Source organism: Malaya genurostris, chromosome 2 (assembly GCF_030247185.1).
Source record: "Malaya genurostris strain Urasoe2022 chromosome 2, Malgen_1.1, whole genome shotgun sequence".
NCBI classification, from domain to species: domain Eukaryota; kingdom Metazoa; phylum Arthropoda; class Insecta; order Diptera; family Culicidae; genus Malaya; species Malaya genurostris.
The window spans coordinates 212,310,279-212,324,729 of NC_080571.1; the positions used below are offsets into that span (position 1 = coordinate 212,310,279).

General features: G+C 37.9%; 1 protein-coding gene across 2 annotated transcripts in view; it reads right to left on the reverse strand.

Annotated features, from left to right (window-relative positions):
• The window catches only part of LOC131427405 (voltage-dependent calcium channel subunit alpha-2/delta-4), a 120,246-nt gene that overhangs the window by 8,231 nt on the left and 97,564 nt on the right, over window positions 1-14,451 (reverse strand). The window contains exons 14-19 of one of the 2 annotated variants that reach the window (XM_058590563.1): window positions 9,133-9,165; window positions 8,758-8,862; window positions 8,579-8,692; window positions 5,641-5,788; window positions 4,960-5,580; window positions 4,744-4,900 (exon numbers count right to left, since the gene is read on the reverse strand). In XM_058590563.1, coding sequence (XP_058446546.1) covers window positions 4,744-4,900; window positions 4,960-5,580; window positions 5,641-5,788; window positions 8,579-8,692; window positions 8,758-8,862; window positions 9,133-9,165 — 1,178 coding nt within the window. The remainder of the gene's footprint in view (window positions 1-4,743; window positions 4,901-4,959; window positions 5,581-5,640; window positions 5,789-8,578; window positions 8,693-8,757; window positions 8,863-9,132; window positions 9,166-14,451) is intronic. The other variant, XM_058590564.1, reaches the window with a different exon arrangement.

Here is a 14,451-nt window from a genome sequence, read left to right on the forward strand (position 1 = left end):
TCGTGAGAAACCTTGGAACGGTGGCAGAGTTGTATACTCGCCTGAAACGTGAAGCAGCAAAGGTTGGACTGGTGATGAATGCGTGAAACGAAGTACATGCTAGTAGGCGGATCCGAGCACGACAGGATTCGTCTAGGAAGTAATGTCACGAAAGACGGGGATATCTTCGAGGTAGTGGAAGAATTGGTTTACTTCGGATCCTTACTACCGGCTGACAACAAAGTGAATTGTGAAAAACGGAGACACATCATCATTGGGAGTCGTGCCTACCACGGGCTTCAAAAAGAAAGATTTAGCTCCGCACGAAAAGTACCATGTGCAAAACACTCATAAGACCGGCGATCCTCTACGGACACGAATGCTCGAGGAGGACCTGCAAGCTCTTGAAGTTTTCGAGTGACGTGTGCTAAGGACGACCTTCGGTAGTGTGCAGGAGAACGGTGGCGTGTGGTGGCGAAGAATGAACCACGACCTTGCTGCACTCAACGGCGAACCCAACATCCAGAAGGTGGCCAGAGCCGGAAGAATACGGTGAGCAGGGCATGATGCAATAATGCCGGATAACAACCCTACTAAACTGGTGTTCACCACAAATCTGTTTGAAACAAGATGGCGGAGAGCGCAGCGGGCAAGATGGGTGGACCAGGTAGAATGTGATCTGACGAGCATTGGGCATGATCGAGGATGGAGAGCGGGAGCCACAAAGCGAGTATTGTGGTGTACTATTGTGGATTATGTGTTATCTTAAATGTGATGTAGTGAGAATGCAAATTTCTGGTGCCCGGAAAGAGGAGCGTAATACCATTCGAATCTGTTTGTCGAAATCGCAAAATATTTGTATGAGGAGACCGGGGCGAAAATGGCCAAGGCATGGAAATGGCCACTCGCTATAATTCGAGCACTAAATGTCACATCCCATCGGCTATGCCCTCTATACGTGGGCTCGAGCATTAACTACGGTTAGCCTATGTTCATTTGACATGCCGTCTACTCATGTGAGCCTCAGTAGTCAGTGAGTATAAAAGTGTCGATTTTTTCGCCAAAAATAACAAATAACAGTTCCAGAATTTTTGGGTTGTAAAGATTGTCCCAGAAAGTATGGACGCACTTTGATTTCGCTGTAAATAATTCACAAGTGTTAGATATTCAAATTTTATTCGATATTCTGATAATATTAGACTACAAGAACAGAATATTATTCTCAACATTTGCTACTTAGCCATTGTAGACTAGCTGGCGCACCTTCTTGAGAACGTTCCTCATTAAATTCCGTACAGACTTCTTGGCGACAAGTTTTGACACGATTTTCCAATCTTTTTCGAACTGTTGAATGGTTTCGGCTGCCGAGACATGTTTCCTAAGATGTGCCTTCGTTAATGCCCAAAATTCTTCAATTGGTCGAAGTTGTGGGCAATGTGGTGAATGCAGTTCAAATTTCCAGCAAGAATCGTATTGTACAGCTTTCGAACCCTCAGCCAGATCAATGTTTCATGTTTCGGACTACGTTTTGGTTGTTTCTGCCTCTTATAGGTTCGAAGATTCAAACGTTCTTTAGCACGAAGAACATTTGACTTCAAAGTGTCCACTTTTTTGGGTACATCCCAAACTGAAACCTCCTTCTTTTGCTCGAACGCCTTCAGTATTTGTTATGTAACTGAGGGTTAGCAAGACCTTTTTTTCGACCCGTTTTCGGTTTATCCTCAAAGGTGTTATCCTCACCGAACTACCTGATTGCATTTCGCACGGCTTTTTCACTTACTCCTTCCATTTTTGCTTTCTTTTTCAGTGACAGTCCGCGTTCTGTGCACCATTTGTACACAATTTTTCGATGTTGTTCTGCTGAAAGTCCTCGCATTTCGAAACAAACTAATGAAAACGAATAAACAACTGCACAAGTGGTTGAAGAAGAGTGTAAACAACAGGACGAAGCCATAAAAAATGACAGATTCTGCACCATTGCGAAATGGCAGCGGTTTTTGGTTGAGTCCATACTTTCTGGGACAGTTTTTAGAATATCTATTCCCAGGAAAAACTCGTATTAGAAGGGAGTTTTTAGCTAACTAGGATACGCTGAATTGAATGGTAATAGTCATTTTTAAAATAAAATAAGTTTGGCTTGTGGTATGACCTGGCAAAACCGAAACGAAAAAGTGGAGCGAAAATGGTCACTAGACCGGTCTGAGTAGTAGATTTATTATTGTTTTTTTTTACACAAACTTGCTGATTTTATGAAACTCAATACAACTTTCGAGTATTTGCCAACAAAATAGTCCAAAAATCCCGGAGTCTCGGGCATAACCGATGATCACAAATTACCAATATTACCAACCACATGTATACGTTTCTCAGCGTTTTTTCAACACATTCGCCATCGATAGCACAAAAGATGAGCGAAGATTTCGAACCATCGAATGATTTGGACAGATGTTGAGTTTACTAGGACAAATTACGCAATAATCAGCGCAACAAAGTTTGCATTGAATGTTCCCACGAAGCTTACCCTGATTTAGTAGTCAAGTGGTAACATTTTCACATACGTGAATTGCTTCCCTGAGCCAGACAGTGAATTGGATTAAATTTTGGTCTTAGCTCAAAGGTAATTGCATTTCATTTCACTTTTTTTCTGATCATTTGTCATACTTCAGTCATTTTATGATGAAATGATATTTATCATGTACAAAACAGTTGCAAAATAACAATAAGGCGAAAAAAATCATTTACTAAAGGTTGTAGCTTTCGAACAGTATATAACACTCCTAGTGAAAATATTATTAGCAAAAATATTATTTTTAATATTATTCTGGCACAAGACCAAAAGTGGCCATTTTCGCCCTGGTCTCCCCTACCTATATGTGCAAAAAAAATACACTTGACTTTCTCGGAACTGCCGAACGAATTTTTATGAGATTCATACGGGAGGTCTTACTTTCTTGCTGAATGCCATTGAATTTCATCCGGATCCGATTTCCGGTTCCGGAATAACAGGGAAAAATGTGTTTGAAATCTCATACCATAATTTAGAATTCAAAACTATATCAAACAGCAGTTTATATCTGCTACTGGCTAAAAGAACCCATTTCGTCCATATTGGCTTAAAAGTCCCGGTTTCGGAAGATCAAAAACTCCAAAATGGAACTTACTTAATTTTCTCAGAGACACCTAAATCGATTTCCGCTAATTTATATTTTAATAAAAGCTCAAAGGGTCTCATAAGCTGCTAATGAACTTTGTCCAAATCCGATCTCTGGATCCGGAATTACAGGGTGAAGTGTGCTTAAAATTTAAACCCGTCATTCAAATCTATGATGCGAAAAACGAAACAATTTTCCTACATTTAGATCATAACTGGTTGCGCAGTGAGCAAGGTGGATCGATCAAGTGGAGGATGATCTACGAAGCATCCGAGCCCTGACTGGCTGGCGACGAGCAGCCATGGGCCGAGTTATGTGGAGACGTATGCATGATGCAGCAAAGGACACCCCACGACTATAGCTGTTAGGTAAGGTAACGTGGCCACGATCTGAAAAAGTTATGCTAGTTTAAGCCCGATCAAACTTTTTATTCTTATTCAAGATTAAACGAAAAGTTTCTAAAGCATCCTTTAGTAATATTTATAAAAGTATGAATAATATGAGAAAGGCTCCATTACACCACAAGGTGGATTAAAACAGGTTTTTCTGCTTATGTCTATCCGGTACTAGTAGCATAAAGCATTCACTCTTAAACTTTTATCCATTAATGCTAGCTATTGTCGAAACTCACAACCTTGCACTCAGACAAAGGATTTTCACTAAATTTGAATATAAAAACAGCATTTTTTTTCAAGTATCACTACAGTATTCCAGTTAGATTTCTGCAAAAAAAACTAGTTCGACAACTGAGCAAAACACAACACGAAAAATGGAAACGAATGCACCAATTTTCATCCTACTCTTAGAGTTAATGAATCGAAAAGATACAGAAGATCTCACTCCCATTTAAGGTTTTAGTAAATGAGATAATAGTGGAGCTGAAATGATTGGGAATTCCGTTACCCTATCACATGGGACAATCCAACGTGCTAATATTCGTGTGATTTGTGTAAACTCCATCCCGGTATCTCATATCATATAAAATTATATATAATTTCTCTGCATTACCGCAACTACGTATCAGGGTTTATGGCTCTACCTACATAGTTGAATCTGTGTATGGTAGGATGAAATTGAAGGATATTCTATCACTATTGTGGGACTATTTTGATAATAGTTAGTTGGTCAAAAGGGTTCAGCAATCATCCAGAATTGAATGAAACCTTGTTGTTTTTGTTTTCGGGGATACACAATGATTTGTTTTATGTATTTGTGCAGTCCTTCCATCTAACTCAATACACAAGTTCTTTACATGTCCCCTTTATCTTTCCAAAAGGTACAAATCTTTAAACAACCAGGAGAACGAACAACTTGAGCAGCTTGTCTAGCTCATCCAACATTTCCAGCGATGGAATGAAAATTTTGGGTAAAGTATTATCCAGAAGGATCAATAGGGAATAGGGAAGTCAAGAATAGGGAATGTTTTTTCACCAAGTATAAATACAAGGCCATAAACAGTCATGCGCTGTTGTCAGATAAATATCATATAATCATATAACTCTTTAAAGGTGACTAGATATTTCATTAGACTTGGAACAATCAGTCTACTCTTTATCAACCTTCCGAAACTCCACGACACTAGAGAGATTAATAAACATTCCTTCAAACATACCTGCACCACCGGTTACCTCCTGTGGCTCGATGTCTAGTTGTTTCGATCCACAAGGACACAGCACATCCACCACCAGCAGAATTAAATTGCTATGCGGAATTTTCTGCACGCTGAAGGGTCGCTCACATCCAGAAGAATGACAGTTGGTCAATTTACCCTGTAAAAATTGTAATTGACAATATTTTTCAACAAATTGACTGTCATTCTTTATCCTACCTTCAAAGGATTGTTCTGGCCACTGGAATTCAATCGATCCGGTTGCAATATGTAAAGATCGGTCTTCAGGTCACAAGGCCGGGCATGGGCCGGATCGGGAATCACGCGTGGTCCAGATGTTGTTAGCGATCGGTGTGGGGTCGGGGTCGAATGTTGTTCGTAATCTGGTGTCGTGATATCGTGCCCTGTATGCTCTGGTGGCATCTCGTAATTACTTTCGTATTCGTAAGCATCCTCTTCGAAGTCATTGTCAGAGTCATAGTACGAGTTACTCTGTTGCCACGACGACACTGGAGTCGGTAAAACTGATAACCAGTATGTGGCGAATGTAACAATATATTTTAACAACCACGACATAGGTCGGACCGGTTTGGCTATTTCTCCTGCAGCAGTGTACGGGTTATCCCGATCCGAACAAATCCCCTGATAATCCATCAGGGCAACTCTTCTATAGATACGATCCTGAACCAGGGAATCCATTATGGTACCGTCGATCTGGCCAAAGAACTTGCCGGTGTGTTCGTTGCGTTCAGACAGGATAACAAAACCATTGTCATCCAGCAGATAACAGTCTAGCTCATCCGACGCACAGGTTTTCTTGCAAGACGTAGATCCAGTGCACTGAAATTGAAACGAATGTTTGTGAATGGAGATTTCTTAATCTACAAATGTGCCACTTACGGCTGAAGTGATGTTAATGAAATGTTTTGCCAACGATTCATGTTGGAACTGCAATCCAACGACCGCAGCCGGAGCTTTATGACCACGATGATCTATAAACAATGCATGTGTAGCCGTCACCAGAGTCGTACTGTTCTTACCAGTGTAACTGTTTGAATGAGAAAAAAAAATTATGCATCACCTGTATCAAAGTTACTAACTTCAAGAAGCACTTAACCCGTTTTTGAACGATTTTGCTACTTGCTAAAATTGATTACAACCTTCTAATTGTATAATTGTTCCATGCAAATTTTAAAATAATCTTAAAAAACATTACTAAGACCATAATGCGTATATTTATTTTAAGTACAATATCAATATATTTACTCCACGTTATTCCAGGCGAGTATATGATATATGTATATCGCATTACTGATTTACTTAACACTTAGATTCAAATAAAAGAACGAATCACATTATAGGCTATTGAATTCAATTCGATTCTAACTTCCGGATACGGAGTTATGGATATTTGAGAAAGGGTGGGGAACCATAAAATCCCATTTAAGTCACATCGCAAAAGGGAAACATCTGTGAAAATTTCTACCAAATTGCATAAGCCTGTTGGTCTTGACGATTAATACCTGACCTAAGTTGCGAATAAAATCTTTAAGAGCATTTTTCGGACCCCAAGCGCTGTTTTGGTGGACGGAGTCCCCTCACATACTCCGATTCGGATGAATCGTTGTTAACTGCATGCACTTTCTTCAAATCGATTGGGCATTTTTTTTTAATATACACCGTAGAATAAAGTTGAACACTTTCTCAAGAATAAGAACAAGAATGTTACATACGGCGAAGCTACTTTGGACAAAAGCAACGTTTATCAGCGGTACAAAAATTTGAACATACGCAGCCCGCAAAAATTTAAAATTCGCAATACTTTTTGAGAAAATCTCGTAAACGCATGGAAAAAAACGTGTTTAATCCACCTAGCAGTGAGATGATACCTATTTTTATCAATCCGCATGTGTTTTTTGCATGAATATTCTTCGGTGTTTAAGTTTTCATGACATTATTTTAATGACCCTCGTTTTAAGCGACAATTTGAGATTTTAATCACTCATTACTCTGTAATGTCGAAACTGCAAATCGGATCGAATTTGAATCTAGAAGTGTGATAATCGATTAAACATGCCATGATATGTAAGTTCCACTCTGGAGTTTACGGTAATTTAAGGTACTTCCAGAGCCGGTATTCAGGAACCAGCATAACCCAAACCGATTCGTATGGCCATATGACGAATAAATTACAACAGTTTTGAGTTCAACTTTGAAGCTTTTCGGGATTGTCATCTTCTATATCGGTTTGAATTTTAAAAATTCATCATCATGTAATTCGAGAACCGGAAGTCATAATTGGATAAAATAATTAATTTTTGTATATAAGTTTGTTTTAATTAAAATTTTTGTTTCTGAAATTTGATTAGGCAATTTTTGAGAAAACGATTGAGCTTTGAGAAACGATTTTATACTGGAACCGGAATTCTAAAAGCGGTATGGCCGAAGTCAGATAAATTCACCTGAGTAGCTGTACACTTTACATTTGTTTCAAAACATTTGAAAATCAGTTAAGACATCTTTGAGAGATCATAGCACGAATTAAATTTTTAGGTGCCTTCTGATCGACAACTGAATACCACTAAAACTGAAAAAAGTTAATTTTTTTATCGACTATCCAAATCTGCTAACCCGATAAACCTGATTAAATTATGTGGAATAGACATTTTTATACAATCCCCGAAACCGGAAGTTGGATCTGACTGAAAAGCAAGATGTTTTATAGAACTTTGAAACTTTTCATTTGAATCTTAGATGATTCTTAGATTTCATTTGCATCTTAGATCGGTTCAGCCATCTTCAAGAAAAATGAGTTACACAATTTTGATTTCGTTTCACATATCATCCTGTAGTTCCGAAACCAGAGGTCGGAACCAAACATAATGCAGGAACTTTGTTTGGGAGCATACGACTTTTCGTATGAATCTGAATTTGTAGAAAAGAAATTTTCCGAGAAAATTAATTGAAGTTATTTGTCACACACGCCTTTGCTGATCTCGACGAACTGATTCGAATGGTATATGGATGTTATGTTGTTCCAGCATTTATTGCTGTAAGTAGTTTAAAACAAAATAATTAAAAAAAATTCTGCCATCATCTGGTTTATATATGTCATATTCGAACGATTATGTTGCCAAAAACGAGCCGTGCCAAAATCGGTCCGAGGCTAAATGTCATGAAAAAGAATGCTGTAAACAATCCTTTTGGTTCTTAGAAACAATTGTATGTAACAGTATAAAAAATCGTGTTTTCCGTTGCTCCCAAGCATTTCTTTGTCATACAGCGCTCAAAACTCCTACTGCTGGAATAGGGGGAAAAGTCGCTTACAGAAAAATTTCGATATCTCCGTTAAAAATGGACGGATTTTAACAATCTATGGCTTGTTGGATAGGTATTACCGTGCGGAATCTAAGTCTGAAAACATATTCTGTTTTCAAGGTCAATTGTGACAGATACTGTCAAAAAACTGAAAATTTTGACATAAAACTTTGTATAACTCAAAAAGTAAACATCCGATCTCAAAACCATTCAATAGCGTTTTGGGTGACGGGGAGACCTTTCATTTGCGACTAGTTTGATGAAAATCGGTCCAGCCATCTCTGAGATCTCGACCTCTTAGTTGACAACACACATACGCACACACACACATACACACACACACACACACACAGACATTTGCTCAGTTCGTCGAGCTGAATCGATTGGTATATGTCATTCGGCCCTCCGGGCCTCGGAAAAATTTTCGAAAGTTTGAGCGAATTCTATATCTATTTTTTATATATATAAAAATAGGTAAAAAAACAAAAATGCACAAAATATTCAAATAACGAGTACCCACCCAGAATCAAATGGAACGCTGAACACAAAACCGTCGGGTTCAATTGAGTGATGATCAACAGCTCTTTTATACCAACTCATATCCATAGACCGGGAGTTCGATTCACTGAAATGACTGGAAAAAGACAGAGCAATTATGTTTGAACTCGATCTCTGCGGTGAACATCAAGCAACGCTTACGGTTCATTAGTGTTCTCCGGATGTGGCATATGGTCGACCCACCGAAGCAGTCCAGAGCGAGTGGCTACAAATGTCGTTTTTACCTCGAACATTGAGAATCCTTGTCTGTGAGGTGATAGGTGAGAAATGGAGAAAAAAATATTAGAGAGAATCAAAACAACAAACGATTGCCATAAATCTGCAAAATCCTTCTGTAGTGTTGAAGACATGACGAGATCTTGAACGTTAAAACTTTTTTCTGCCTTACTGGCACACAATCGTGTGATCGTGAATAAAAGGATTCTATTTTAAACGGAAACCCTAGCCCATCATACTTACTCCAATGCAAAAGTGCGAAAATAAACTATTAGAAATATGCTTTATGAACTATTTTACCTGTGCAATAATGCCATCAGTGTGGCAATTGGACTAATAATATAAGAAAAAATCGAACAAATGGCAAGGGAAGGAATACACAAATATAAAGAAGAGGTGCAGTAATTGAAAGTGCATAGTTAGTTTCAACGTATTTATTGTGAGTAGAGGTGCAAAATATATATTAACATATCAGGTTATAGTTACATGAAAACGCCGAAGAAGCTTTTAGCCGGTTTATGCTAATGGATTTGTTGTACTGTTAAACTAGCATACAATAAGGAAAACCAAGCATACATGAAAACAATTCTACGAAACAGCACACTGCGCATGTACATTGTGTACGCTCGGTGGTTATATTCTACCTGTTGAATGAATTCGCATCGAAAACAATATTTACGAATGCCAAATAACCTCGACGAAACTGTTTCTATCATTCGCCAGAACATTTAACGTGGAGAATTTATTTTGAATCTTACATTAAGACGTAACATCATAGTTAAATTAGATATTTTTATCAGGACCTATCGAGAAACGAATTAAAATGATAGAATAATGAAAAATACTCTGATGAATATATGGAGTTGAAAGTTAGTAAAATTTACTCTGTTCAGATTTCTACATCTTCTGCTAAAAGGGGCGTAAATTTTGGATTTCCTTCACAAATAATTCTCGGCAATAATCTGATATTCACAAGTGTTATTTTTACATGAAAAATTCGAAACCATCAAAACTCAGTTGCTTCGAGCACTATTTTTTTCTTCAATACATCCAGTTGTAAGTTATAGAGTTTAAAATGGAAATTTCGTATACTACATTAAAATTCCGTATATTTTGTAGCTTTCCTTTGACAAAGCCGAAAATGCTAAGCAGTCGGCTGTAATTGTGAATGGTGTTTATTGTCTTGATACCGATACTCGATAATTTCGATTTGGTTCGGGTATTTTTGAAGTCAAAGATGCACTTCGCATAATGAGGTTCGTCATTTAAAATGTCGAAACAAATCAATATTGATAATGAAACAGTTTCAAACCATTTCCAAAAATCAAGATTTCCGAGGATAGTTGAATGCCACATTAACAATAAAACAGTGTGGATTGAATTTCCATCTGCGAAGTCTTGGCCGAGAGGAATAAAATCGACTCATTTCTTAAACGGATGATGACAGGGGATGAAGAGTGGTTCGAATACGACAACATTGTGCGAAAACGACTATGGTCAAAGTAAGTCAAACGTGGCTAAACCAGGCTAAACAGTCAGGAAGGCTCTGTTGTGAATTTGGAGGTACTTTTTTTATTTGAGTGCTTTTTTTTGGGAGTGCTTATTTTTTAATTTTTTTGCTTATCCTGTAACTCTGGAACCGGAAGTCGGATCCGGTTTAAACTTAAAAGCGTTCTGTTGGGAAGTATGGCCTTTGAAATGAATCTAAGTTTGTGAAAAACGGTCGTACACACATACGCACACACTCAGACATTTTGTTATCTCAACGAGCTGAGTGGAATGGTATATGACACTCGGCCTTCCGGACCTCGGTTCAAAAATCGGGTTTCACAGCGATTGCATAGCCTTTCTATATAAGAAATACAAAAATTTATTAAATATATTTTGTAGAATAGTCATGTATGCTTTGTTTCTGACGCCGACTGTTGGTCATCTCAGATTTTTTTCAGATCATTAGAAATATACCGAGGAAAAAGCAATTAAAAGTTTCATAAAACTGAGGCTTATAAACCAAGTAGACTTCAATTTTATTAAGGGGTAGAGATTCTCATAAAGAGTGTTATGATTTTATCAATTGTTATCAATGCATGTTATAATTATTAGATTTATGTATTTCATCAATAGTTCGTAATGTGGAAATGTTATAATTTTGTCCTATGTTTTCATCATTGAAAAAAAAAATGCAAACGAGGAAAAAAATTCGGATCCCAACTTTCCGGTTAATTAACTTTTTTAATCCAGCCTTGAAAACAACTGTTAAAATTTACTTTGGAGGGGATTTTTCGGAGAACCGGGTCTCGGGAGGGGTATATTCACGAATTTCTCAGCTTTTTCTAGGTATGAAATTCCACCCACAGACATACTCCAGGTGTGAAGTTCGGTATACTCCCAATAGGGCTTCTGATGCTCCTGGTCTATATTCAGTTGATTTTAACAAACGAACAAATTGATTTAATTTAATTCTATGATTTAAGGCAGTTTAATTTTAGTGGTGCATTTCATCTTCAGATCGAACGATTTAGAAATTCCTAATAAATAAATCACTTGAATTTTAAAGGGATTTTTCATTTCTTCATTCATTTTTCTTTTGTTGCCGAAGCTCCCAGAATTCATCGTCAATTGAACAACCGTACCTAATCACTTGAAGTTTTGCTTACACAGTTTCAAGTGCAAAGAGTGTTTCATTGTCTTCACTGTGGGTAGTGAGCAAGTGCAAATGTATAGGAATAAACATCAACTCGATAACAAAAACTCTCTCCATAATGATCATACTGATAAGTAGAGGGTGACGGTTTTCATTTAGTTTTCAAGCAAGTTTAAATCGATAATTTGAAATGTATTGAGATGTATTTCGCAATATTAAAAATGAAAACTGAATGAGGAAACAATTAATTAAAGTTTATTTTGAAATTGATATTTCGGTTATCATGACTGGTTCACCTTTCATCCATTATCTTGAACCAATGCAAATGTTTATATGAACCTCACTTGGAGGTCCCTCTCTTAATCAATTGTAAGAGAATTTTTTTTTACTTCAAGAGATAAACTGACGGTGGTTAAACGAGCTTCGGTAGAAAGAGAAACGAATGAAGGACGGGATAATGCCCATTCGGTGCGACAGCGAAGGTTGTGTGTTAGAATGTGAAGTTTCCTGAAGTAGAGTGATCGTCATTGTGTGTACACGTTTCAATGGAATGAAATGAAATTTCACAGCACAGACTTTAACACGTTTGAAAGCTACTTTCGTACAGTTTCAGAGTCAGTATATATCATTCAGCTGAAACGTAAACAACAATATTTGTTATTACCATGAAAATGTCGAATCTTGTAATGAATAAAGTCTTTTTGTGGCTAGCTCATCTTCTTTATCTCAATGTGAAGAAAACTGCCGCCAAAGGTCATCGTATTTCGATGGAAGTGTATGATGGTATGGTTTAAAAGTGACAATTATGATTTGGAAGACGAAGAACGAACCGGATCGCTACCAAAGTATGAAGATAAGAGAATTTGACGAACTACTCGAGCAATACCAGTCGCAAACTCAAGAAGACCTTGCAAAATCACTCGAAGTTACCCAGCCAGCCATCTGCCAACGTTTAAAATCAATGGAAATGTACCGAGAGTGTAATTGTCTACACTGCCGAATGAATTCATGCCAAGGGTCGTCGAATGCCGTTTTTTCACATGCGAACAACTGCTCCAACACCATCAAAGAAAAGGTTTTCGGCATCAAATTAGTACTGGAGATGAAAAATGGGTCCGTCATTATACCCAGGTCCAAAATGCAGTCCTAAAATTTGGATTACGATTTTCGCTCAAAAATTGAGGTCCATGTTCTGAAACTAGGTCCAGAATTCAGGTGAAGAGTCAAGGTTCAAGGTTCTAGTTTCAGGTTTAAAAACTCTTTGAGGAGCTGATCCGGGATCAGAGTTCTGACCCAGAACCAAAGTACACGTCCAGGTTGAAAATTAAATTCCAGAATCCAGTTGCAGATTTGGTCCAGACTCTGAGTCCAATTTCAGAATTCAGATCCTGACTAAGAATTCCGGTCCAAAATCGGAGTCCCGATTTTAGGTTCAGAATTCAGATTCTGCACTCAGATCACAAATTCATGTTCAGAGGTTAGGTCAAGTTATTCAATTCAGGTCCAGGTTGAGTTTCAATTATAGTGCGGAATCCTGGTCTGGAATTCAGATCTTGATTAGAATCCATGTACAGAATCCAGATCCAGATTCAGAATCTAGATAAAGAATTCTGTATCAGTTTTATAATGTAGGTCCAGAACTCAGATTCAGAAACCAGGTCCTTAGTCATGCTTCAAAATTTCGACCCAGAATCCAGCTTCCGGTTCAGAATCCAAAATCAGGATCAAGTTCCAGGTTCACGATTCTGGTACATTCCCAGTATCTCTGTCAAAAATTTTGAGTAAAAATCTTGTTTAGAATCCTGAATCCAGCTCCAAATTCCTACTCCAGATTTAGACCCGAAATCTTCATCGAGAGTTCAAGCCAAGAAATCAGGTTCAGGTCTAGAATCCAAATCCAAGCTCAGTATCCAAGTGTATTTTTCAGCCACAGGACCAGAGTCTCTGTCAGAATTCTGGTTCAAAAACCATGTCCAGATTCAGTATTCAGATCCAGAAACCTGGTCGGATATCCAACTCCAGGGTCCTGGTTCAGAATCCTGGTCTAGGTTTAGAATCTCTGTCAATAATTTAGTTTCAAGTAAAGAATTGAGGAATCCTAGAGAACTCCAGAATCTAATCAGACCCTGTCAGCTTGGAGCGAAATCAATCTTCAGTTCAGCAACGCCATCGCACGGCATCACATTCAACATATCATGTCAATTGTATGAGTGCGCAGCCCTGCTATTTTGGCGCGCACGAATTTGACATTTCTCTCCCCTGTTTCTATGTATGCGATTCGATGCGGACTCGCCTGGTGGCGACATGCTCGCAAAAAAGGATGTTGCCAATTATTTGTTCGGAAAATGTGAGAGCTGGATATCTTGTTAATATGATGTCTTTGATCTAATGCAGGTTCACAGTTAAAGTGCAAAATAGGTTCAAAGTTTAGTTACGGAAACTCTGTCAGAAGTTCAGAAAAAAGAATTCTGACGCAGAATCCAAGTCCACAATATAGTTTAAGGTCTCTGTCAGCAGTTCCGATTCTCAATCCAACTTCAGGTCTAGAATCGAGATCCATGTTCCGAATATAAGTACTGAATTCTGGTTCAAGTTCAAAATCCATATTCGGAGTCTCTTTAAAGAATCCAGGTTCAGATTCATTATTCTGATTCCATAAACCTTGTTCGACAGTTCAATATTTCAATCCAGTGTTCAGGACCAGAATCCAGATCTAGATATCGCTTAGTTATCACTGGGTGAGAAGACTTGGAAGTTTTTCGAACAATCATAGAACCAAATACTAACAAATGTAATAAACACAGTCGTGCACATCTTTATCACCAAAACTCGCCGCTTGAGAGTCGCAAAGTTACTCGAAAAGTTACTTTTGAGTGAGCTCTTAAAAAAATCATAGTGTTGTCCCTGAGATTATGACTGATAAAATGAAAATAATAAAATCCAAAATCTGGCGTCATAAGCTTTCAGAGACAGTT